This window comes from Narcine bancroftii, chromosome 11 (genome assembly GCF_036971445.1).
Source record: "Narcine bancroftii isolate sNarBan1 chromosome 11, sNarBan1.hap1, whole genome shotgun sequence".
NCBI lineage: Eukaryota > Metazoa > Chordata > Chondrichthyes > Torpediniformes > Narcinidae > Narcine > Narcine bancroftii.
In genome coordinates this window covers 36,395,291-36,421,290 of record NC_091479.1, presented here as the reverse complement: position 1 = coordinate 36,421,290, position 26,000 = coordinate 36,395,291, and the positions used below count along the sequence as shown (strand labels likewise).

Below are 26,000 nucleotides of genomic sequence, written 5' to 3'. Positions count from 1 at the left end.
CAATTCCGTGAGCCCTATTTGAACAACACTCCCACTAATGTCATCGTCAGAAGAAAAGGATACCTCAGTAATCCTCAGAACTCTTTGCATCATTCCTGTCTGATGCTTTACAGCTACTGGACCATCCAATGATGCAGCCAGACAGGAGACTCAACTGTGCTCCTGTAAAATCTCAAGATGAGAGCTGTTGGCCTAGACTTCCTCAGTCTCCTTGGGAAGTGTAGGCACTTCCTGACAAATAAGGAGGTGTGATTGTTTTGTGTATTAATACGTGTGCTGTATGGATGGGAATTTTACGTGATTGTATTGTCTATTCTTGCTCTTTAACAATCTTTAGTGGATAGAAGTAGTCATTGTACTTTAGGATGTACAATCATGTACAGATTATCTTTAAATAGCCATTTGTCCCAGATGTCTATTCAGTCCAAGAATACTTTCAATCACAGGCAGATTTTAATCAATAACCCCATTCATTCTGCAATAACTGCCGCTTAATTTTGCCAGTTGTTCAATGGCAAGCTATATGGGGAAAACACCATGTCGACTCTTCTACCTTAAAGGAGTGATTATATTCAAATGGGCAGTGGAAACAATGAAATCAGTCAGAGGTGAGTCGCTGCTTAAAATTAGAAACATTCGTGTTCATGCTATAGAGTTTAAGGCTGCCCAGGAGGAATATAATGTGTTTTCTTTAAGATTTTTTACCCTCACCCTGGCGAAGGATGGGGCCAACAGACATGTTGCTGGAAGGGTTTGAGAATTGATATGGTAGGTCACAGGAATCTCAAGTTTAGATCCACAGAGCGCATGTGTTCAGCAAAATGGCCTCCCAGTCTGTATTTGGTCTTGCTGATATCGAGGTCAACTGAGTCAACCAAATGTAGGAGATTAAGTTGGATGGGGTGCATGTGAAACACTGCCTCAACTGGAAGGTCTGATTGTGGCCTTGGATGGAGGTGAGAGGATAGGAAGGGACAAGTTTGGCAATTTCTGCGGTTTCAATGGGAAGTGCATCAGGTGGTGGTGGGTGGAGAGGAAAGTGTCGTCGAGGGAGTCACAGAAAGATGTGCCCCTGTGAAAAGAGGATCTGAGTGGAGCAGGTTAGAGGATGGTGCTGAAGTTGGAAGTGTTCAAGGTTAACGTGTCAGATGTGGCAGCTGATGGGTGGTAAGTGAGAAACCTGAGGGATTCTGTCCTTGTTTGGCTGGAGAGGAGGTGGGGTAAGGGCAGAAAGAGAATTGGAGGTACGGGTGCAGATTTTATCAAAGACAGTATGGGGGAAACTGCATTTATTGAAGAAATAAGACAGTTTGGGTGTCCTGGAGTAGAAGACCACATCTTGGGACTGTTACAGGCCCAGAGGACCCCAAAACCTAGCAGCAATAGGAAATCACCAAGACAAAGCGATACTTTAACAAATGTTGTTTTTAATTGTCCAGGCCTTCCAGCATTTGAAATGCCTCTGAGGTCCCCCTTATCCTTCTGTACTCCAACTAGTACAGTCAAAGAGTCGACTTTCCTGATATCATTCCTGATATCATTCCAATAAATCATCTCTGACCTTCTCCAACACCAACACATCTTTTCTCAAATACAGCACCCAAAACTCTAATTCTGATTGAATGGAAGGGGAATTCTCCAATGACACAAACACAACAGTTAAATGATATTATGTTTTGTTGATATTTACAAAAAATTATTGAAGAGTCAATTAATAATTTGTAAAAGATGCCGGGTCCTTTTTTGGACTATTATCATAACCGGAAGCTTGGTGCTGTGTTACGAGACCAGAGGATCCTAAAACGAACCAGCAATAGATATTCACCAAGACAAATGGTTACTGAAACAAAAATTGATTTTAATTATCTTTAAACGTGAACACGGATTTACATTTTAACTTATCATTGTTTTACTACTTTAACTTAATTTACTTAACTTACCCCACTTCTAATTCTAAGTGCACGTGTGTTTAAGTTCAGAAAAGTTCTTTGGTTCATAGTCCAATCTCACTTCTCATTCCTCCAAGTCCACTTGTTGCAGGCCTTTCTTATACTGTGGACAGAATTGAACATGTATATAGTTTACCAGGCTTTGGTGCTCGAAAGGTAAATGATTACCACTCAGGAAGGTTCTTGTTGGTTTTCGGAGAGAGGTGTGTTGTTCAGGGAAGTATTACGGTGTTTTTGACTCAACGTACCTGCATCTGAATTCCATTATCTCTTCAAAAAAGTTCTGATAGCTTTAGCATGGAGCAGACCTGAACCAGGACTTTGCAGGTAGTTAAGGGAGTGTGTGGGCAGAGTTTGTTCTGGACCAACAATCTCACCAAATGACACTGCTTGAAATCAAGATTCAAACCATTTTGAGGAATACAACAAGAATTGTTCAACAAGAGCCTGGTGTTCCCTGAGGTGTTTTCTTTCAATACTTGAAATGATTTTTTTTTTAAAAACCCCGATAATATTCCTGATACAGATCTTTGTATTTAACTTGCAGGTTGCTATCTGTTGTTAACTTGGAGGCCTTTAATGGGGTGACTGAGTGGAATCTTTGCTTGAACCAAGCAGTTCTCTTGCAATTTTCCAGCTGTAGAATGTGTTGCAGTTGCTTGCAAGTTTAGCAAGTGGGATTATGATGTGAAATTGCAAGTCACAGCGTCATTTTTGTTTTTGAAAATGCAGATGTGAAAATTTCCTTAAGTTTACAGAGGAGACGTTGGGTCAAGCTGAGAAGACAGAGTTGGATGCCCATTTGGCGAATCGGCTGGGCAAAGCAGAAAGCACAAAACAAGGGACTGAAAAAATAATGAAGCAGACTGAAGTGACATTGAACCCAAACCCAGGTAAAGAATTTAATTTTGTGCTGTGTACTTAAGAGATCAAATGATTTGGGCTTTTAGTGGTGACCTATTAAAATGAAAAAACTCTGATTAGAATTGAAGTTTATGGAATGTTTGGAAGTTACCACAAAAAAATGGAGCATATAAATTAGATGTTGTAATTAAGATAAATGAACAATACAATGAGCCTGGTGTCACAGTATCTGACACAGTTTATTGTACATTACTGTTAAACATTTTCCTCAATATGAACCTGGTGTCACAGTATCTGCTATAGTTTATCGTACATCTCGCTAAACATTCTCCCAACTGTGAACCTGGTGTCACAATATCTGACACAGTTTATCGTACATTACTGTTAAACCTTTTCACTGCTGTGAAGCCAATGTCACAGTAACGATCTCAGTCGTCCATACATCAGCATTAAACCTCTCTCCACTCTGAATCTGGTGTCACTTTGCCTGCCACTTTTTATTTTACATCACCGTTAAACCTTATTCAAATTGTGAACCTGGTGTCACAGTATCTGCTACAGTTTATTGCACATTACTGTTAAGCATTCTCCCCAATGTGAACCTGGTATCACAGTATCTGCTACAGTTTATTGTACATCATGTTAAACATTCTCCCCACTGTGAACCTGGTGTCACAGTATCTGACAGAGTTTTTTTTTGAATTTTTTATTTTTCACACTATAAACCACATTGATCAAGATACATACATTTTCCTTTTCAAATATATACAGTGTCGTTTTCTCCCCCTCCTCCCTCTTTCCATCCCACCCTCCCTACCTCCCCTCCCATTCATTTGAAGTTCAGAATCTAAGATACATTAAACCCATCAAACAATGTTGTCACTCAATAAAAATAAACAAGAAATTCCACTCAGTCAATTCTTTTCATTCTCTTCTCCTTCTGTCTCCTGTATGTTTTCTCTATTATGTTTCATGTATAGCTCCCATATTTGTTCAAATATTGTAATATTATTTCTTAAATTATATGTTATTTTTTCTAATGGAATACATTTATTAATTTCTATATACCATTGTTGTATTCTCAAGTTATCTTCTAATTTCCAGGCTGACATAATACATTTTTTTGCTACAGCTAGGGCTATCCTAACAAATCTTTTTTGTGCACCATCCAAATCAAGTCCAAATTCTTTGTTTTTTTATGTTACTTAGGAGGAAGATCTCTGGGTTTTTTGGTATATTGCTTTTTGTGATTTTATTTAATATCTGGTTTAGATCTTCCCAAAATGTTTTCACTTTTTCACATGTCCAGATTGCATGAATTGTTGTTCCCATTTCCTTTTTACAGCGAAAATATCTGTCAGATACTGTTGGGTCCCCTTTATTTAACTTTTGAGGTGTAATGTATAGCCTGTGTATCCAGTTATATTGTATCATACGTAACCTCGTATTTATTGTATTTCTCATAATTCCTAAGCATAACTTCTCCCATGTTTCCTTCTTTATCTTTATGTTTAGATCTTGTTCCCATTTTTGTTTAGTTTTACCATTTGTTTCCTCATTCTCCTTTTCTTGTAATTTAATATACATGTTTGTTATAATTTTTTTGATTATCATTGTGTCTGTAATCACATATTCAAAATTACTTCCCTCTGGTAACTTCAGACTGCTTCCCAATTTGTCCTTCAAGTAGGATTTCAGTTGGTAGTATGCCAACACTGTATCGTGAGTTATATTATATTTATCCTTCATTTGTTCAAAGGATAATAATTTATTTCCTGAAAAGCAATTTTCTATTCTTTTGATCCCTTTTTTCTCCCATTCTCTAAAGGAAAGGTTATCTATTGTAAAAGGGATTAGCTGATTTTGCGTCAGTATTAGTTTTGGTAGTTGGTAATTTGTTTTATTCCTTTCGACATGAATCTTCTTCCAAATATTGAGTAGATGATGTAATACTGGAGAATTCCTAAGTTGTACCAATTTATATTCCCATTTATATAATATATGTTCGGGTATCTTCTCCCCTATTTTATCTAGTTCTAATCTAGTCCAATCTGGCTTTTACCTTGTTTGATAAAAATCTGATAGGTATCTTAATTGTGTGGCTCTATAATAATTTTTAAAGTTTGGCAGTTGTAAGCCTCCTTGTTTATACCATTCTGTTAATTTATCTAGTGCTATCCTCGGTTTCCCCCCTTTCCATAAAAATTTCCTTATTATTTTCTTTAACTCCTTGAAGAATTTCTCCATCAAGTGTATTGGCAATGCCTGAAATAGGTATTGTACCCTTGGGAAAATGTTCATTTTAATACAGTTTATCCTTCCAATTAGTGTTAGTGGCAAGTCTTTCCAATGCTCTGAGTTGTCCTGTAATTTTTTCATTAGTGGATAATAATTGAGTTTATATAGATGGCCGAGGTTTTTATTTATTTGTATACCTAGGTATCGTATTGCTTGCTTTTGCCATCTGAATGGTGATTCTTTCTTAAATTTTGAGAAATCCACATTATTCATTGGCATTGCTTCACTTTTATTTGCGTTAATCTTGTAACCCGACACTTCTCCATATTCCTTCAATTTCTTCTGTAATTCTTTTATTGATATTTCTGGTTCTGTTATGTATACTATAACGTCATCTGCAAATAAACTGATTTTATATTCCTTGTCTTTTATTTTTATCCCTTTTATTTTATTTTCTGTTCTTATCAATTCTGCTAGTGGTTCTATAGCTAACGCGAACAATAAGGGTGATAGTGGGCATCCCTGCCTTGTTGATCTGCTTAAGTAAAATTGCTTTGATATATATCCATTTACTGTCACTTTCGCCAATGGTCCTTTATATAATGCTTTAATCCAATTAATATATTTCTCTGGTAAACTGAATTTTTGTAATATTTTGAATAAATAATTTTATTCTACTCTGTCAAAGGCCTTCTCTGCGTCTAAAGCAACCGCTACTGTTGGAGTTTTATTTCTTTCGACTGCATGAATTAAGTTAATAAATTTACAAATATTGTCTGTTGTTCGTCTTTTTTTAATAGATCCAGTTTGGTCTAGATTTACTATTTTTGGTACATAGTCGGCTAATATGTTTGCTAATAGTTTAGCTATTATCTTACAATCTGTGTTAAGTAAAGATATTGGTCTATATGACGCTGGTGCGAGTGGATCTTTCCCTGTCTTTGGTATTACTGTAATTATAGCAGTTTTGCATGAATCTGGTAAGCTTTGTTTTTTATAAATTTGGTTGATTACTTCCAGGAGGGGAGGAATTAATAAATCTTTAAATGTTTTTTAGAATTCTATTGGGAATCCATCCTCTCCTGGTGTTTTATTATTTGGTAGTTTTTTTATTATCTCTTGTATTTCTACTATTTCAAATGGTTCTGTTAATTTACTTTGTTCCTCTATTTGTAATTTCGGTAGTTCAATTTTAGTTAAAAATTCATCTATTTTGTCTTCTTTCCCTTCGTTTTCAGTTTGTTATAATTGTTCGTAGAATTCTTTGAAGTTTTCATTAATCTCTGTTGGATTATATGTGATTTGTTTGTCTTTTTTCCTTGATGCCAATACTATTCTCTTAGCTTGTTCTGTCTTAAGCTGCCATGCTAGAATTTTATGCGTTTTTTCCCCTAGTTCATAATATTTCTGTTTGGTCTTCATTATGTTCTTCTCCACCTTATATGTTTGTAGTGTTTCATATTTTATTTTTTTTATCTGCCAATTCTTTTCTTTTAGTTGTGTCTTCCTTCATTGCTAATTCTTTTTCTATATTTACTATTTCCCTTTCCAACTGTTCTGTTTCCTGATTGTAGTCCTTCTTCATCTTGGTTACATAACTTATTATTTGCCCTCTGATGAACGATTTCTTTGTGTCCCATAGTATAAACTTTTCTTTCACTGATTCCGTATTTATTCCAAAGTACATTTTAATTTGTCTTTCAATGAATTCTCTAAAATCCTGCCTTTTAAGTAGCATGGAGTTTAATCTCCATCTATACATTCTTGCAGGGATGTCATCTAACTCTATTGTCAATATCAGGGGTAGTGGTCCGATAATATTCTAGCTTTATATTCTGTTTTTCTAACTCTGTCTTGCATGTGAACTGATAACAGGAATAGGTCTATTCTTGAGTATGTTTTATGTCTACCCGAATAATATGAATATTCCTTTTCCTTTGGGTGTTGTTTCCTCCATATATCCAAAAGTTGCATTTCTTGCATCGATTTAATTATAAATTTGGTTACTTTGTTTTTTCTGTTAATTTTTTTCCCAGTTTTATCCATGTTTGAATCCAAATTAAGGTTGAAATCCCTTTCTATTAGTATGTTCCCTTGCGTGTCTGCTATCTTCAAAAAAATATCTTGCATAAATTTTTGATCTTCTTCGTTAGGTGAATATACATTGAGTAAATTCCAAAACTCCGAATATATCCGACATTTTATCATTACATATCTCCCTGCTGGATCTATTTTTTCCTCTTCTATTTTAATTCGTACATTTTTACTGATTAATATAGCTACTCCTCTAGCTTTTGAATTATATGACATTGCTGTTACATGTCCTACCCAATCTCTCTTTAATTTCTTGTGCTCCATTTCAGTTAAGTGTGTTTCTTGCACGAATGCTATATCAATTTTTTTCTTTTTTCAGTAAATTTAGTAGTTTCTTCCTTTTGATTTGGTTATGTTTTCCGTTAATATTTAAAGTCATATAGTTCAACATAGCCATTTCATACTTTGTTTATCTTCCCTTTCCGTTTCCTCATCATCACCTTTCCTTCTTATCCATTTCTGCTTTCTTTTTTTGAACACTTTATAAGACAACATTTCTAAAACATCAAACATTTCCCTTATTCTCCTATCTAAAATTTCTTCAACCCCACTATCCCCTCCCCTTCTTGAGTTGCCCTTTATCCCTTGATGGGCAACCACATCTCCCCTCTCCATTTGGATTTGCGAATTCAATCGCAAGCGTCAACTGATTTCGCAGTGACCGCATCTCCTCCCCACCCAGCCCCCCCCAGAAAAGACTTCAATTTTCATTTACAGCAAAGGTCACTCTTTTAATTCCCTCTTTACTTCCTCTCTTCCCTTTCTTTCCCTTATTAATTCTTATCTATACTCTATATATTTTCTTTTAAATACACATACACTCATGTACACACACACTCACACACACACACATATATTACCCACATACACGCATACATATAGTTTGTGGTCATTTTTGCTCTCGTTACATGTCTTCATCTCTCTGTCTATTTTGTAGTTGTTCTGCAAATTTTTGTGCTTCCTCCGGATCCGAGAATACTCTATTTTGCTGCCCTGGAATAACTATTTTAAGTACCGCTGGGTACTTTAGCATAAATTTATATCCTTTTTTCCATAGGATCGCTTTTGCTGTATTAAACTCCTTTCTCTTCTTCAGGAGTTCAAAACTTATGTCTGGATAAAAAAAAAATTGACATTTGTATTCCAATGGCTTTTTGTCTTCTCTTATTTTCTTCATTGGTTTCTCCAATATATTTTCTCTTGTATATCTTAGGAATTTTAATAAAATGGATCTTAGTTTTTGTTGTGGCTGTGGTTTAGGGGCTAATGTTCTATGTGCCCTTTCTATTTCCATTTCTTCCTGTAATTCTGGTCTTCCTAGGACCCTGGGGATCCAATCTTTTATAAATTCTCTCATATTCTTGCCTTCTTCATCTTCCTTAAGGCCCACTATCTTTATATTATTTCTTCTATGATAATTTTCCATTATATCTATCTTCTGAGCTAACAGCTCTTGTGTCTCTTTAACTTTTTTATTAGATTCTTCTAATTTCTTTTTTAAGTCCTCTACTTCCATTTCTATGGCTGTTTCTCATTCTTCCACCTTGTCCACTCTTTTTCCTATATCTGACATGACCATCTCTAATCTATTCATTTTTTCTTCTGTACTTTTAATTCTTCTTTTTATTTCACTAAATTCTTGTAATTGCCATTCTTTTACTGATTCCATATATTCTTTAAAAAAATATATATCCATTGTCTTGCCTTTCCCTTCTTCTTCCATTTCTCTATGTTCTTCTTCTTCTTCTTCCTCTGGGTTGGTCATCTGTTGTTCCCTTGTTTTCTTTTTACTCTCTTCTTTCTTGTTCTCATTGTTTTCTGTGTTCTCTTCCTGTTGCTGTGTTGCAGCTGTCATTCTCAGCTGTGGAGATTGACTCCTCAGCTGGTCCCCCCTCCCGTCAGTGTTTTTTTTTGACTTGCGCACTTTTGCTTGGCTCCGCGAGCCATTTTTGTACTCCCGAGCTTGGGACTTCGACTGACCTGAGAGAGTGGGCTTATCTCTCCACAGCGGGCTTCCTTGGACAGGTAAGGCCTTCACCTTCTTTTCTCCTTCTCTTCTTCCCGTTGCTTTTGACTTTTCTCTCTTCGCTGCCATTTTCTTCACACCTTTACTTTCACTTTATTTTAATTTTCGTGTTTGTGCCTTTGTGTTTTCTGGTTTTTTTAAAACTTTTCCGGAGAGGGCTGGAGTTCCCCGATTGGCCACTACACCATCACGTGACTCCTCCATCTGACACAGTTTATCGAACATTACTGTTGAACATTCTCCACAATGTGAACCTGGTGTCACAGTATCTGCTACAGTTTATTGTACATCATGTTAAACATTCTCCCTACTGTGAACCTCGTGTCACAGTATCTGACACAGTTTATCGTACATTACTGTTAAACATTCTCCCCACTATGAACCTGGTGTCACAGCATCTGACACAGTTTAATGTACATCTCGTTAAACATTCTCCCCACTGTGAACCTGGTGTCAAAGTATCTGCCACAGTTTATTGTACATCACGTTAAACATTCTCCCCACTGTGAATCTGGTGTCACAGTATCTGACACAGTTTATCGTACATTACTGTTAAACCTTCTCACTGCTGTGAAGCCAATGTCACAGTAACGATCTCAGTCGTCCATACATCAGCATTAAACCTCTCTCCACTGTGAATCTGGTGTCACTTTGCCTGCCACATTTTATTTTACATCACCGTTAAACCTTATTCCCATTGTGAACCTGGTGTAACAGTATCTGACACAGTTCATCACTGTTAAACCTTCTCCCCACTGTGAACCTGGTGTCACAGTATCTGACACAGTTCATCACTGTTAAACCTTCTCCTCACTGTGAACCTGGTGTCACAGTATCTGACACAGTTCATCACTGTTAAACCTTCTCCTCACTGTGAACCTGGTGTCACAGTATCTGACACAGTTCATCACTGTTAAACCTTCTCCTCACTGTGAACCTGGTGTCACAGTATCTGACACAGTTCATCACTGTTAAATCTTCTCCTCACTGTGAACCTGGTGTCACAGTATCTGACACAGTTCATCACCGTTAAACCTTCTCCCCACTGTGAACCTGGTGTCACAGTATCTGACACAGTTTATCGTTCATTACTGTTAAACCTACTCACTGCTGTGAAGCCAATGTCACAGTAACGATCTCAGTCGTCCATACATCAGCATTAAACCTCTCTCCACTGTGAATCTGGTGTCACTTTGCCTGCCACATTTTATTTTACATCACCGTTAAACCTTATTCCCATTGTGAACCTGGTGTAACAGTATCTGACACAGTTCATCACTGTTAAACCTTCTCCCCACTGTGAACCTGGTGTCACAGTATCTGACACAGTTCATCACTGTTAAACCTTCTCCTCACTGTGAACCTGGTGTCACAGTATCTGACACAGTTCATCACTGTTAAACCTTCTCCTCACTGTGAACCTGGTGTCACAGTATCTGACACAGTTCATCACTGTTAAACCTTCTCCTCACTGTGAACCTGGTGTCACAGTATCTGACACAGTTCATCACCGTTAAACATTCTCCCTACTGTGAACCTCGTGTCACAGTATCTGCCACAGTTTATCGTTCATTACTGTTAAACCTACTCACTGCTGTGAAGCCAATGTCACAGTAACGATCTCAGTCGTCCATACATCAGCATTAAAACACTCTCCACTGTGAATCTGGTGTCACTTTGCCTGCCACATTTTATTTTACATCACCGTTAAACCTTATTCCCATTGTGAACCTGGTGTCACAGTATCTGCCACAGTTTATTTTACATCACCGTTAAATCTTATTCAAATTGTGAACCTGGTGTCAGAGTATCTGACACAGTTTATCGGACATTACTGTTAAACATTCTCCCCAATGTGAACCTGGTGTCACAGTATCTGCTACAGTTTATTGTACATCATGTTAAACATTCTCCCCACTGTGAACCTGGAGTCACAGTATCTGACACAGTTTATCGTACATTACAGTTAAACATTCTCCCCACTATGAACCTGGTGTCACAGCATCTGACACAGTTTATTGTACATTACTGTTAAACCTTCTGACGACTGTGAATCTTGTCTCACAGTTTCTGCCTCAGTCGAGTGTACATCACGTTAAACATTCTCCCCAATGTGAACCATTTGTTTCTGTTTCTGCCACAGTTTATCGTACATCACAGTTAAACCTTCTCCCGACTGTGAACTCGGTTTTACTTTATCTCCAACAGTTTACCGTATACCACCGTTAAACCTTCTCCCAATGTGAAAGTGGTTTTCACAGTATCTGACACAGTTTATAGAACATCACTGTTAAACCTTCTCATGACTGTGAATCCTGTCTCACAGTTTCTGCCTCAGTCAAGTGTATCAATTACCAAAACTAATTGACGCAAAATAAGTTACTCCCTTTTACAATAGATAACCTTTCCTTTAGAGAATGGGAAAAAAAAAGGGATTAAAAGAATAGAAAATTGTTTTTCAGGAAGTAGATTCTTATCCTTTGAACAAATGAGAGATAAGTACAATATAACTGGATATACAGCGCTGGCATATTACCAATTGAGATCCTACTTGAAGGATAAATTAGGAAGCAGTTTGAGTTTGCCAGAGGGAAGTAACCTTGAATATGTGATTACAGATACAATGTTAATCAAAAGATTTATAACAAATATGTATATTAAACTGCAAGAAAAGGAAAATGAGGAAACAAATGGTAAAACTAAACAAAAAGGGAACAAGATTTAAATATAAAGATAAAAAAGGAAACATGGGAGAAATTATGTTCTGGAACGATGAGAAATACAATAAATACGAGGCTACGTTTGATACAATATAACTGGTTACACAGACTATACATTATACCTCAAAAGTTAAATAAATGGGACCCAACAGTATCTGATAGATGTTTTCGATGTAAAAAAGAAATGGGAACAACAATTCATGCAAGCTGGACATGTGAGAAAGTAGAAAAAGTTTGGGAAGATCTCAATCAGATATTAAATAAAATAACAGAAAACAATATACCAAAGAATCCAGAGATCTTTCTCCTAAGTAACATAAAGAACAAAGAATTTGGAATTGATTTGGAGGATGCACAAAAAAGATTTGTTAAGATAGCTCTAGCCGTAGCAAAAAAATGTATTATGTCAACCTGGAAATTGGAAGATAATCTGAAAATACAACAATGGTATATAGAAATGAATAAATGTATTCCATTAGAAAAAATTACATATAGTTTAAGAAATAATATTGAAATATTCGAACAAATATGGGAGCATTACATTAAATACAATAGCGAAAACCTACCGGGGACAATCATTACCTAAGTTGATGGAAGGAGAAGGAAAGAAAAGAATGGACTCAGTAGAATTTCTGGTGTATTTTTGTTGAATGACATTGTCTGACTGGTTTAATGTAACCTAGATTGTATACCTTAAATGGATGGGAGGGGGGGGTGGGGGGATGGGTTGGGAGGAGGGATGGGGGGGGGGGGAGAAAATGTCACTGTGTATGTGTGAAAAGGAAAAAGTGTGTATCATGGCTAATGTGATTTATGGTGTGAAAAATAAAAAATTTAAAAAAAAATTAAAAAAAACATTGAACTTTCTCTTCCCTGTGAACCTGGTGTTACTTTCTTTCTTTGGCTTGGCTTCGCAGATGAAGATTTATGGAGGGGTAAATGTCCACGTCAGCTGCAAGCTCGTTGGTGATTGACAAGTCCGATGCGGGACAGGCAGGCATGGTTGCAGCGGTTGCAAGGGAAAATTGGTTGGTTGGGGTTGGGTGTTGGGTTTTTCCTCCTTTGTTTTTTGTCAGTGAGGTGGACACTGCGGTCTTCTTCAAAGGAGGTTGCTGCCCGCCGAACTATGAGGCACTAAGATGCACGGTTTGAGGCGATATCAGCCCACTGGCGGTGGTCAATGTCGCAGGCACCAAGAGATTTCTTTAGGCAGTCCTTGTACCTTTTCTTTGGTGCACCTCTGTCACGGTGGCCAGTGGAGAGCTCGCCATATAACACGATCTTGGGAAGGCGATGGTCCTCCATTCTGGAGACGTGACCCACCCAGTGCAGTTGGGTCTTCAGCAGCGTGGATTCGATGCTTGCAGACTCTGCCAGCTCGAGTAATTCGATATTGGTGATGAAGTCACTCCAATTAATGTTGAGGATGGAGCGGAGACAGCACTGATGGAAGCGTTCTAGGAGCTGTGGGTGATGCCGGTGTAGTACCCATGAATTGGAGCCGAACAGGAGCATGTGTATGACAACGGCTCTGTACACACTGATCTTTGTGTGCTTCTTCAGATGGTTGTTTTTCCAGACTCTTTTGTGTGGTCTTACAAAGGTGCTATTTGCCTTGGCAAGTCTGTTGTCTATCTCGTTGTCGATCCTTGCATCAGATGAAATGGTGCAGCCGAGGTAGGTAAACTGGTTGAACGTTTTGAGTTCTGTGTGCCCGATGGAGATGTGGGGGGGGTGGGGGGCTGGTAGCCATTGTGGGGATCTGGCTGATGGAGGACCTCAGTTTTCTTCAGGCTGACTTCCAGGCCAAACATTTTGGCAGTTTCCGCAAAACAGGACGTCAAGCGCTGAAGAGCTGGCTCTGAATGGGCAACTAAAGCAGCATTATCTGCAAAGAGTAGTTCACGGACAAGTTGCTTTTGTGTCTTGGTGTGAGCTTTCAGGCGCCTCAGATTGAAGAGACTGCCATCCGTGCGGTACCGGATGTAAACAGCGTCTTCATTGTTGAAGTCTTTCATGGCTTCTTTCAGCATCATGCTGAAGAAGATAGTAAAGATGATTTAACGATGATGTACGGTAAATTGAGATAGATACTGTGACATCTGGTGCACAGTGGGGAATAAGGTTTAATAGTGATGTACGGTAGACTGAGGCAGATACTGTGACACTGTGACACTGGTGTTACAGTACCTACCTAAGTCAACTGTTCATCACCGTTAAACATTCTCCCCACTGTGAACCTGGTGTCACAGTATCTGACACAGTTTATCGTACATTAAGTTAAATCTTCTCCCCCCTGTGAACCCGGTGTCACAGTACCTACCATAGTTCAATGAACCTCACTATTAAACTGTCTCACTAATGTGTACCCGGTTTCACAATATCCATCACAGTCCACCGTACATCGCCGTTAAACCTTCTCACAACTGTGAACTCATTGTCACAATATCTGCCATATCTACCATACATTAAGTTAAACGTTCTCCCCAATGTGAACCATTTGTCACTGCTTCTGCCATAGTTTATCGTACATCACAGTTAAACCTTTTCACTGCTGTGAACCCATTGTCTCAGTATCTATCTCATTATCATTAAACCTTCTCCCGACTGTGAACTTGCTGTCACTTTATCTGACACAGTTTATCGTGCATTAGTGTTAAACCTTCTCACTGCTGTTAACCCAGTGTCACAGTGTTTGTGACAGTTTTTCGTACATCTCTGTGAAACATTCTCCCCACTGTGAAGCTGGGGTCAGTTTACCTGCCTCAGACTGCCAGATACAGCACCAATTGCTCTCAGCCAAAGGTGCTGTAGTTGAGTCCGTGTGGCCAGAGGTGTCTGCTCAAGAAGGCCAGGGGCTGCCATTGCCCTTCAATGAATTGCTCCATTGCGCCCCCTACTGCTGTGCTGGAAGCACCTACTGTGAGAGTGGTGGGTGTCTCTGGCCTGGTGTCTACCAGAAGGATTGTGTTGGCCAGTGCATCTTTGGCCCTCTGGAACACCTCCAAATCCTCATTGTCCCAGGTAATGTCTTTACCTTTCTCCGCATGATGTGGGCCACTACTGGTATGAATTGGTTATAAAAATTAATTGTACTGGTGAATTTATGGTGTGTTTGGGTAAGCACTGAACAGCCTCTACCTTTTCAAGCAGGGGCTTAGTTCCGTGCCGGTTGATTTGATGCCCCAGGAAATCAAACATTTCCAGACTGAACTGGCACTAAGTAAGGTTTATAGTAAGTCCAAATTCCTGCAGCCGGGCGCACAGTTGCCTTAGGTGGTCTCTGTTTAGCTTCATTGCCACCAGCTTGATATCTTGTGGTTACTGCTACCCTCTGCTGTTGGAGAATATATTTCTTGGTCAATGTGAATAAGAGCCCCTTAAATGCCCTTAATGTTTTGGCCTTCACTCCTGGCAAGGCATTCCTGGCACCCACAACTCTGTGTAAAAACAAGTACCTCTCATATTGCCCTAATCCTTCCTCCCTTTGCTTTTGTCAGATGCCTTCTAGTGTTTGCAACTCCCATTTGGGTTTCAGGCAGACCGAAGGACATCTTTCACTGAGTTTCTGGCCTTCCAGCAGTTCTGGATGTCTGTGTCTGGATGCTCTGCTCCGTGGACCACCCCGCAGTATCCCATCAAGTCCTGGAGTCTCTGTGTCAGCAATGCTCTGCTGACCACTGCCTGACAGCCTTGTGGTCAAAAGTATTTGTCTATGAAACCATTCCCAGGAAGGTAATGGGGCAAAGTCCTGCTGACTGGGTCATTGAGAGGCACCACAGCCAGACCAATCTTTTGCAATACCTGAGCCAGGTAGAATCTCAGCACATAGCGCCATTTGGTGCCCTTGCACTTTGGTTTCACGCACAGCCACACACAATGATGGCCATGCTGGTTACACCCTTGCCCCCAGTGATTGACCACGTACGTGGTCCTTCTCCAGACTCTATCCATTTTGGACCCCCGCATGAATAGGGAAACTGTTTTGGGAATTGCCAGGGTGGAGGTGTGGGGATGGGCCACACCTGCCCCACGTGCAGCAGTACTGAGAGTTCCTTGCACCTTTCAACTGATGATCAGGTTTTATCCGATTGACCCCTGATTGCATCTCTGAGTTTCTCCCTGTCTCCTGGATCTGGGGGATTCGGTACTGCTCCCCATCTCCTTGAGTTGGTGCTTTGTTCTCCACCAGCCCCACAAGACAACCAAGACCTTTGGATGGAGGGCAGAGGTGCAGAGAGATCAGTGAGAACACGGGTAGGGGTCCATCCAGGTGCCTGATAACAGGAGGAAACCAAGGGGGAAGGAGGATGCAGGACATTCATTAGCAGGACATTGCGAGAGAGTGGATTCCTCGAACTCTTGAGGGGAGAAGGTGCTGATCGATCCATCGGTTTAGGTGGGGCAGGGTATAGACATGGCAGCTGACTGGAATTGTCAGCGGGATACTGAGACTTGGGAGAGGAGGGGAGGGTGCAGTAGTGTTCTGACGAGAGAGTGCTGAGGGAGAGGCAACATGGGTGGAACCTCAAGGTAAGGGACCCCTGATTGTTTGCAGGGATGGGATTTGTAAATAGACTCATAGATATCCAGCACAGAGCATCTTTGTCCCCCTGCCATCAGGAAGGAGATATGGAGGTATAAAAGCCAGACAGCTTCTTCCCACAGGCCATGAGATTGACAAGGCAACATGAGCTGGCTGGGAGCAAAGAATGAAAAGGGGGAGAGGAATATGGACTGATTACAACAGCTCAGCCTGCAGGAGAGAGGGGCCAAAGGGCCAGTTTCTGTGTTGTCTATCTGGATCAGCCTTTTGAGTTCAAGCTTAAAAAAACCCAACCATTTTTTAATTTAATAATAACGGTACAGAATGAATCAAGAGACAAGATGTCTGTCCAGCAGCAAGCGTCGAAGGCACTTCCTGAAACGGAGGCTCTGAAACCACAGGGAGGTTCTGGCCGGAATGAGGTCTGACCTGCTAGAAGGAGGAGAGGAGAAGCAGGGATAATGTAGGGGAATGGGTGGGGAAGGGAGGGGGTAGAGATGCCTGCCTCCGTTCACCTCCCATTTCCTCTACACTGTACCCCTCCTAATTCCCCTGCCCATTCCACTCCCCCATCACCTCCCCATTTCCCGTGCCCCGCTCGCCTCCCCCGCTCCCCTCCCCAACCTAACCCTAACAAACCCTATCTCCTACTCCTACCCCCTTCCACTAAACCTAATACAAACCCACTTCCCCAAACTCTAAACCTAACCCTAACCTAGACCTAATTCTAGCCCATGTCTCCTAACCCTAACCTTGATGTTATCTCTATCCCCGCCCTAACCCTTACTCTCACCCAACCCAAGCCTAAACCCTACCCCTATCCCCTACACATATCCCCTTCCCGAAACCATACCCCTTACCCCTATCCCATACCCACACCCCCAAGCCTACCCCTTACTCACCCCGCTTCCATTACCCCCTTTCTCCTATCCCCCTTCCCCTACCACTCCTTCCCCTAGGTTAGGGTAGGAAGGGGAAAGGGGGAGGGGGAAGGGGAGGTGAAGGGAGGAGGGTTGGGGTTAGGGCATAGGTGTGAGGTAAGGGGGTTGGGATGGAGGAGGTGTGGGAGAGAAAGGGGGCATGGAAGATGCAGGGAATTGGGTTGGCAGGGCCAGAGGGAGAAGAAGGGGAGAGATTCAGGCCATCATGATGTTGTCCATCCTCTGTTCAGCTGGGATGCGAGGTTCTTCAGTACTCGTGTCTTGTCTCTGAGATCACTCCTTCTGGGAAGAGAAATACGAGTGATAGAGATGCTGTCTCCGAGGCCTGATCATAATGATTTTGGAGGGTCCCAACTCTTCCCACATCACCACCCTCCCTACCCCTACACACTAGGGCCTTTCCACTTCCTCTGCTTTGCCTGAGGAAGTGTGTTTTTGAGAAAAGCACAATCTATCTGTGCAGAGCTCAGAGCACCGTGTCCCCATCAGGCAACACCCTGGTTCACCACTACATGGCAGCAAGATGCTGGACAAATCATGGATGGATCAGTCGAGTCCCTTCAGCTGACCCATCTGAACCAACCCCACAACAATATTACCCTTCCCTCCCTCACACGAGTACCCTCTGTTTTTCTTTTATTCCTGTCCCCATATTAAAATGTTTTATATGCCTTTTTTGGACCAGCCTTCTTTAAATCAAATATTATAACAATTAATATCAAATCACAATGTTACAGTGTTTACAAATATATGTTGATAACATATAAAAAAGAAAAGAAAGGAAAAGAAACTAAGATACGACTGTCGTGGTGGCTACTCTGTTTCTGAATGACCTCACAACCAGACGGGTTGAGTTCAGTGAGCAAAAACTCCTTTATTCAGTTCTGTCTGGCTGGTCTTATGCTCCCATCCCGGACCTGGCTGAGAAGCACACTGGGGGCCCTGACTTCGTTGGGGGGTCATGTGGGCCGCAGGTTGCGGGCTTCTGAGTCTGGTGCCGAGGTCGGGGAGAATCCCCTGACAGTGCCATTTTGGCTGGCTGCCCCGCCATGTGCGTGACATGAGGGGCTAGATCGCCTGCTTCATGGCTTGCCGCCACACAGCCCCCCCAGAACCGGCGCCAATGGCCTTTTTTGCCGGGCGGCCTCGCTTCTTGGGTTGAGCCGTGACCACTGGCTCGTTGGGTCGAGGTGTGCTGTCTTTAATCTGTTCACAGTAAACAGTTCCCTCTTACCACTGATGTCTGGTGTGAAGGTGGATCCGGAATGCTAGATGACTCTGTACGGCCCTTCATATGGTCTTTGAAGGAGTGCTGTGGAAGGGCCTCATCTGATAAATACATCCTCTGCGGAATACAGCTCACTGAGGATGTAAGAGGCGTGTGTGCCATGTCTGGGCGGTGATGAAGGTGTGAAGGAGTCCAACTGGGCCCAGAGGCGGAGAAGTAAACTGTGCAGTGACTGTTGCAGGTTGTGAGGTGCATTGATAAACTCACCAGGTAGGGCTAGTGGTTTACCGTAGACCAGATCAGCAGATGACATCTGCAGGTCTTCTTTGGGTGTCGAGCAGATTCCCAGGAGTACACAAGGCAGCTCATCCACCGAGTTGGGGCCGGTGAGGCAGGCCATAAGTGCCGACTTAAGGTGGCAATGCAATCGTTCGACCAGTCCATTGGCAAGTGGGTGATAGGCCGTTGTGTGATGCAGCCCAATTCCCAGTCTGTTGGTGAGCTGTGCCCAGAGTGCAGAGGTGAACTGCGTGCCAAATTCGCTGGTGAGGTGGGCCAGGACGCCGAACCAGGTAACCCAACCGACCAAAACTGCTTGGGAGTAGGAGTCCGTAGAGGCATCTGGCATCAAGATCACCTCAGGCCAACGAGTGGTGCAGTCTACCACTGTGAAAAGGTAACAGTTACTTCAGGAAACGGGTAAGGGGCTGGCAATGTCCACATGTATGTGGCTGAAACGTTCTCGGACGTGTTCAAAATCCTGCACGGGCATTCTGGTGTGGCTGTGTGCCTTGGAAAGCTGGCAATGGGTGCAGGTTCTGGCCCAGTCCACAATCTTCTTTCGAAGCCCGTGCCAAACGAAGTATTCTGCCACCATATGAACCTTGGAGCTGATGGAAGGCTGGAAAAGGTCATGGATATGGTGAAGATTTGCCTGCGCCACTGCTGGGGAACCACTGGACGCAGGGTACTCATCACTGAGAGGATTCGGGAGGATCTGGAACCGCAGGCCCAAGATGGCAGTCCTGAAGGCCTGCATCTCCTCGTCGGACTTCTGATCTGGGCCAAGCAGGTTGTAGTCTAGGCTGGGTATCAGCGAGCAAATGGCCGGTTGGGAGACGGCTTCAGTGACCACATTGTCTTTCCCTGCCTTGTGCTGAATGTGGGTGGTGAACTCCGATACAAAGGACAGGTGATGGTGTAAGTGGGCCGACCAGGGATCTCTAGCTATAGCGAGAGCCTGAGTGAGGGGTTTGTGGTCGGTTTAAATGGTGAAAGGCTTTCTGGGAGGGGAAATGAGGCACAGCAAGGTACATGCCCAGCAACTCACGGTTGAAAGCACTATACATGCGGTCTGGCGGATGAAGAAGTTGGCTAAAGAATTCCAGTGGTTTCCACTGTCCATTAACCTGCTGCTCCAAGACAGTACCAATGGCAGTGGCAGAGGCATCGATGGAGAGCACCATAGGAAGGTCGGTACGTGGGTGGAGGAGCAGGGTAGCCTTCACGAGGGCAACCTTCGTGGCTTTGAATGCCCTGGAGTCCAGGCGAGTATCATGTCCTTGGCGAAGAGTGGCTGCATGATGTGTGCAGCTCCTGGAATGAATCGGTTATAGAAGTTGACCATACCTGCGAACTCTTGTAGCCCCTTGAGGTTGTCCGGGCAAGGACAATCACTGATTGCAGTGACCTTCATAGCAGTTGGTGTAGCTCCTTCGGCCATGATGATGTGGGCCTGAAACTGCATGGACTGTTTCCGGAACTGGCATTTGGCCAGGTTGATTGTTAGGCCAGATTCGGCCAGTCGGGAGAAGAGGGTGTGCAGGTGAGACTTGATTTGTGCCCAGTCTCTGCTGGTGACAAGAATGTCATCCAGATAAATGAACATGAAATTCAAATCCCTGCGCACCGTATTCATGACGTGCTGGAAGGTCTGGGTGATGTTCTTGAGCTCGAAAGGCATGCGTAGAAATTTGAACTAGCTGAAGGGGGATGTCCTCAGGCTACGATGGGATTTGATGAAATATGCGCACCAGATCGACCTTGGAGAATACGCTCGCGCCATGCAGATTGGCCGTAAAATCCTGAATGAGAAGGATGGGGTAATGGTCAGGTACTGTCATGTCATTAAGCCATCGATAATCTCTGTAAGGGCACCAGCCACCAGAGGCTCTGGACCAGGTGGAGTGGCGAGGCCCCAGTTCCTGTAGATGCGAGAACTCCTCTTTCGCTATCTGGAGCTTATCCGGCAGGTTTAACAGTAATGTACAATAAGCTGTATCAGATATTATGACACGAGGTTCACAATGGGGAGAATATTTAACAGTGATATACGTTAGACTTTGGCAGATACTGTGACATCAAGTTCACAGTAGTAAGAAGGTGTAACAGTAATGCACAATAAGCTGTGGTAGATACCGTGATACCAGGTACACAGTTAGAAGAAGGTTTTAAGGTGATGAAATATTAACTGTGGCAGATAAAGTGACACCAGGTTCACATTGGGGAGAAGTTTATGGTGATGTATGGAAGACTGACGCAGATACGGTGACACCACATTAACAATGAGGACAAGGTATATCAGTGATGTACAAAAAACTGTGGAATATACTGTGACTCCAAGTTTACAGTGGGGAGAAGGTTGAACTCTGATGTACGATAAATGGTGGGAAAAACAGTGAAAAATTGGTCAACATGGGGAGAATGTTTAACGGTGATGTACAATCGACATTGGCAGATACTGTGACACCGTGTTCACAGTATTGAGAAGGGTTAACAGAGATGTGTGGTAGAATAAGGCAGATAATATAACTCCTGGTTTACAGTGGTGAGAAGGTTTTAAAATTATGTACAATAAACTGTGGCAGATACTGTGAAATCTGGTTCACAATGGGGAGGGGGTTAATGGTGATGTACGGGAGACTACGTAGATATGTTGATACTGGGCTCAGAGTGGGAAAAGAAGGTTTATTGGTGATGTATGGGAAATTGAGGCAGTTACTGTGACACTGGGTTCATAGTGGGGAACTTTGGCAAACACAGTGACACCAGGTTCACATGGGGGAAAATGCTTAACGGTGATGTACAATAAATTGTGGCAGATACAATAACACCAGGCTCACTTTGGGAAGAAGGTTTACTGATGATGTACAGTAGACTTTGGCAGACTCTGTAACACCAAGTTCACAGTAGTGAGAAGGTATAATAGTTATTTACGATAAACTATGGCAGATACAGTTAAAACGGTCTCACACTGGGGAGAAGGTTTAATGGTGATGTGTCGTAAACTTAGGCTGATACTTTAACACCAAGTTAACAGGGGGAGAATGTTTAATGTTGATTAAAGGTAGACTGAGGCAGAAACTGAGAGACAGCATTCACAGTAATGTGAAGGTTTAACAGTGATATACTATAAACTGTGTCAGATACTGTGACAAGATGGCGCAGAGGGTAGACGTGTGGTTCGACCCTTCCCCAGTTAGACTATTAAATGCTCAATTTAAAAAGTTGTAAAAGTGATTAAAAATACTGTTTATAGACTTTTGAATAGTGGAGGATTGAAATAGCTGCAAATGTGAAAAAAAGTGAAAACTCAGTTACAGAAGAAATTACCTTACAAAAGTGTTGAAGAATCGAGGCCAAGTTCAAGTTGAAGCAATGGAGTCGTTGACTGGAGTCCCCAAACCACAGAAGACTCCTGCCCGGCTTAGTATTACAGCACCGCCATCTTGTGAAATCGCAAGATGGTGCAGGCTCAGCGATGACTTTGGCCGGTTTCAACTCATACACTCGTTAACTCGGGCATGAGGGCGGGCCAGCTGAGTGAGGACAGGCCTGCGTGCCTGCAGCTTTGCCTGGTGGTCCGGGGGTGCGCAGTGTAGCGTCGGAAGATGCACCTGCGCGGTGGGTGGCCCGACCAGGCATGCGCCATGCGTTGAAGGTCCACGAACCTTTGGAGAAGGTGTGGGCTATGGGGGAACCCGAACGATGGCCAGTTGACGAGGTAGGCATGCTGTTGTCGGGTGTCCAGACCCACAGCCGCACTGGAAGAGGACCTACGGCTTTGGAGGAAGAAGAGAGCTCAACTTCATTAGAGTTTGAAGAACTGGGGACTGAGGCAAAAGTCGGTCGGCCTCAAAGGGAGGTGATGGATCCTGGACTGGATTCTGTGTTTCCAATTCTGGAAGGGATTGCTCAGCTCATGGAAGATATGGCAAATAAATCAATGCAGATGACTCATCAGATGACTCAAGGATTTCTGGAAATGAAAACTCAAATGAACACTGTGTGTGAAGAAATAACTTTTATGAAGGAAGATATTAATGTCGTTAAGAGTGATGTTACAAGATGGACACGATCAGTGGATACTGTGCAAGATCATTTTAAAAAGATTGACGAGGCTTTCTTTAATGCAAGAGTCAAGTGGAGCGTAATAGAGAAAAAATGGAAATAGTGGATGATCCTTTTGTAGATTGGGGGATTCAGAAGAAGGAATTATTGAAGAAGTTTGACTCATTAGAAAACTAAAGTCATAGAAATAATGTTAAGATAGTAGGTCTTCCGGAAGATATGCAAGGTTCGGATCCGGTGAAGGTTTTGAAGAAATGATTCTCAGAAGTGTTGGGCAGGTAATTCATTCCAGATGGACTGGAATTAGATCGAGCGAACAGAGCATTAAGGAAGAAACCGTTTCCAGGCCAATTACCACGAGCAGGTTTGATTCGCTGTTTTAAATATCAAGACAGAGAGATGATCCTTCGATTGGTGGTGCAGAAAACATGGCAAAATCGGGCTCCACTGATGGTTCAAAATAATAGGGTTTTTTAAAATGCAGATCTGAGTCAAGAAATTATCAGAAGAGACCGAGAATTTAATTCAGCCTAAGAAGTATTGTGGCAAAAGGGATATAAATTTGCTTTTCGTTATGCGGCAGTATTGAAAGATTTTTATGGGAATTTTTAATCTCAGTTTTTTGAAAATGACCATGATGCTTTAATATTTGCTAATTCATTGCCAGATGTACAAGGAAATGGGCGATCGTCACCATTGTCACCGAAGAGAAGGGTCAATGGGAATGGGATTGGAAAATATAGAAAGAATGAGAAAAAAGTTGAATTGATGCAAAGTCTTCTCGATATTGAAGATCCGGAACAATAATTGGGACTGGAATCATTGGGTTGAATGTTTTTGTTTCAGTACTTTGTGAAAGTCTGACGGGGTGGGTGACACTGAGTCCTTTAGTCACTTGTGGACTTCACCACACCCAGATTTTTAGGGGGCTACTACTTTTGAGTAGCTTGTTTTGGGATTGATTTTTCTCTTTTTTTTTGGAATTTTTAAAATAGGTGGGGATTCGAATACAGCGAGACTTAGAAGGGAAGCATTATTTTATAGTAGGATTCACATTCGTGAGAAGGTTTAACAGTGATATACTATGAACTGTGTCAGATATTGTGACACCAGGTTCACAGGGGGATCAGATTTAACGGTGATGTATGGTATGTTGAGGGAGATAATGTGACTCCAGGTGCACAGTGTACACCTAGAATCAGGTGACTCACGCAGTTGGATATGAAAAGCACTCTAGGAAGCTGATTTGGCAATAGAGATCACCTGATCCAGGGGAGATGTATTAATTCACTTCAACTCAGCAGTCTGGAACTATTGACCAGAGTTCCACGCTGCAGCAGTGAGGAAGGAATTCACAACTAGTTTTTCTTCTACAGTTACTTCTTACACTAGAGAAATTGATTAGAATAAAATCAGAATTATCAGATCAATGTTTAAGGTGTGGTGAAGATGTAGCAACTTTCTTGCATTCAACTTATCTTTGTCCTAATGTAAGATCTTTTTAGGGAGAATTATAAATTTTTTGGAACAAGCCACAGGAGTTGTTTTTCTGCAAAATCAAACTTTATTTTTATTAGAAAATATTGAAGGAACAAGGCCCAAATTAAATCTATTAGTATATCAACTGAAATTTGTTAAATTAGCCTTAGTGGTGATGAGGAAATGTATTGCACTTACTTGGAAATCAGATATATTTTTAGGGATGCCAAGATGACATGCAAACATTCAAATTTGTATTCTTTTGGAAAAAATTACATATATCTTGAGAAATATATACTCTATGCTTTTGAAAATTTGGCACATGAATATTCAAATATTAGGCTTCAATTTCTAATAATGCCCTTTCCATCCCTCTAGACATGGGAGATTCTCCTCTAAGTTGTAAAATTTTAATTTAGATGTGTTAAATTTCCTCGGCACCGCAAACTCTAGGGAAGCGCAGGACTAGCGCAGGGCACCAGAAAACAAGAAGACCAAACCCCATCAACATCTTAGAAGCAGAGGAGTCAATCCACAGGTCAGTGACAATGGAATCAGACCAATGAGGGGTTCTGCAGCTGAAGGACCCACACAGGTGACAGGCTGTTGGTGACTTGAGGAGAGGAACCCATGCAGGCTGTGGGCTTCTGGATAAAGCAGTCAAGGAACTCACACCAGGCCGTGGATTCCTAGAGACTGGTTCAAGACTGGCTAAAAGGGTGTCAGACCTGGGATATGAGTGCTGAAGGGTTCCTAATCGTGTCAGAGTTTCAAAACTGGAGCTCGCATTACCAATGGCTTGGATTGGTCTGTGAGCATTGAAAGAGAATCCACAGACCCTCAGTGACTTGGCCCAGGATTCGGGATGGTGGGGGTGGGGGAGAGTGACTCTCTTTTCCTTCCTTCTCTGACTGCAAGAGGCATTTCAGGCAATTTCTGCCAATGGCGAATCTGTCTGTCTTTCAGCAAGAAAAAAGCAATTTTTTAATTGACACATTTTAAATACATGACAGTAAATTGTCTCCTGAAATAGAGAGAGAGGTTCAAGTTTCTAACTATTACAAACTCCACTCACCAGTTCTACCTGGATTATACCGCTTCCCACTTATTTTTTTGCAAGGACACCATTGATTTTATCACAACTCCTCTGCTGCATCTGTCCTGTGACAGATTATCTATATGTTATATTGTATGTAGATATGTTTTTGAAGGATAGATTGTAGGAGTCGTGTAGGTCAGAAACAAATACAAACACTTTGCAAAACAGCTCTTACTTAAAATGCAAGAGCTTTGCCAAGAGTGAGTCATGCAGGCGCCGAGAGCCGTCGAGAGCCTTTGCAAAGTCTGTTTTGCTAAATAATTTCAAAAGCAGGTGCAAAATGGAATATTGTTTTTAAAACAACATATTATTGTACTCAGAAGTTTACTGTTCTAAGAAGGTCATCTGCTTTTGCAGGCAGAGAGGAGACACCAAATAGGCTTTTTGCTAAAAGAGAGAGAGAGAGAGATGGCAAGCTGGCATCTTGTTGAAACCCCATTTTGAAGACGGGTTGTGAGTTCTCAGT

General features: G+C 41.8%; 1 protein-coding gene across 1 annotated transcript; it reads left to right on the top strand.

Annotated features, from left to right (window-relative positions):
- The first annotated feature begins 521 nt into the window (after positions 1-521).
- LOC138745248 (endophilin-B2-like) lies at positions 522-24,325 on the top strand. The gene is made up of 3 exons (XM_069902310.1): positions 522-608; positions 2,682-2,842; positions 23,624-24,325. Exons 1-3 carry the CDS (start codon positions 577-579, stop codon positions 23,761-23,763), a joined length of 333 nt encoding a protein of 110 aa, XP_069758411.1. The 5' UTR covers positions 522-576; the 3' UTR covers positions 23,764-24,325.
- The last annotated feature ends 1,675 nt before the right edge of the window (positions 24,326-26,000 follow it).

Bases quoted from the DNA above. Each gene is read 5' to 3' on its own strand.
- LOC138745248 (XM_069902310.1), top strand. From the start codon at position 577: ATGGGCAGTGGAAACAATGAAATCAGTCAGAG. The intron at 609-2,681 runs GTGAGTCGCTGC...TTGAAAATGCAG, and splicing joins AACAATGAAATCAGTCAGAG to ATGTGAAAATTTCCTTAAGT. The intron at 2,843-23,623 runs GTAAAGAATTTA...ATTCATTGCCAG, and splicing joins GACATTGAACCCAAACCCAG to ATGTACAAGGAAATGGGCGA.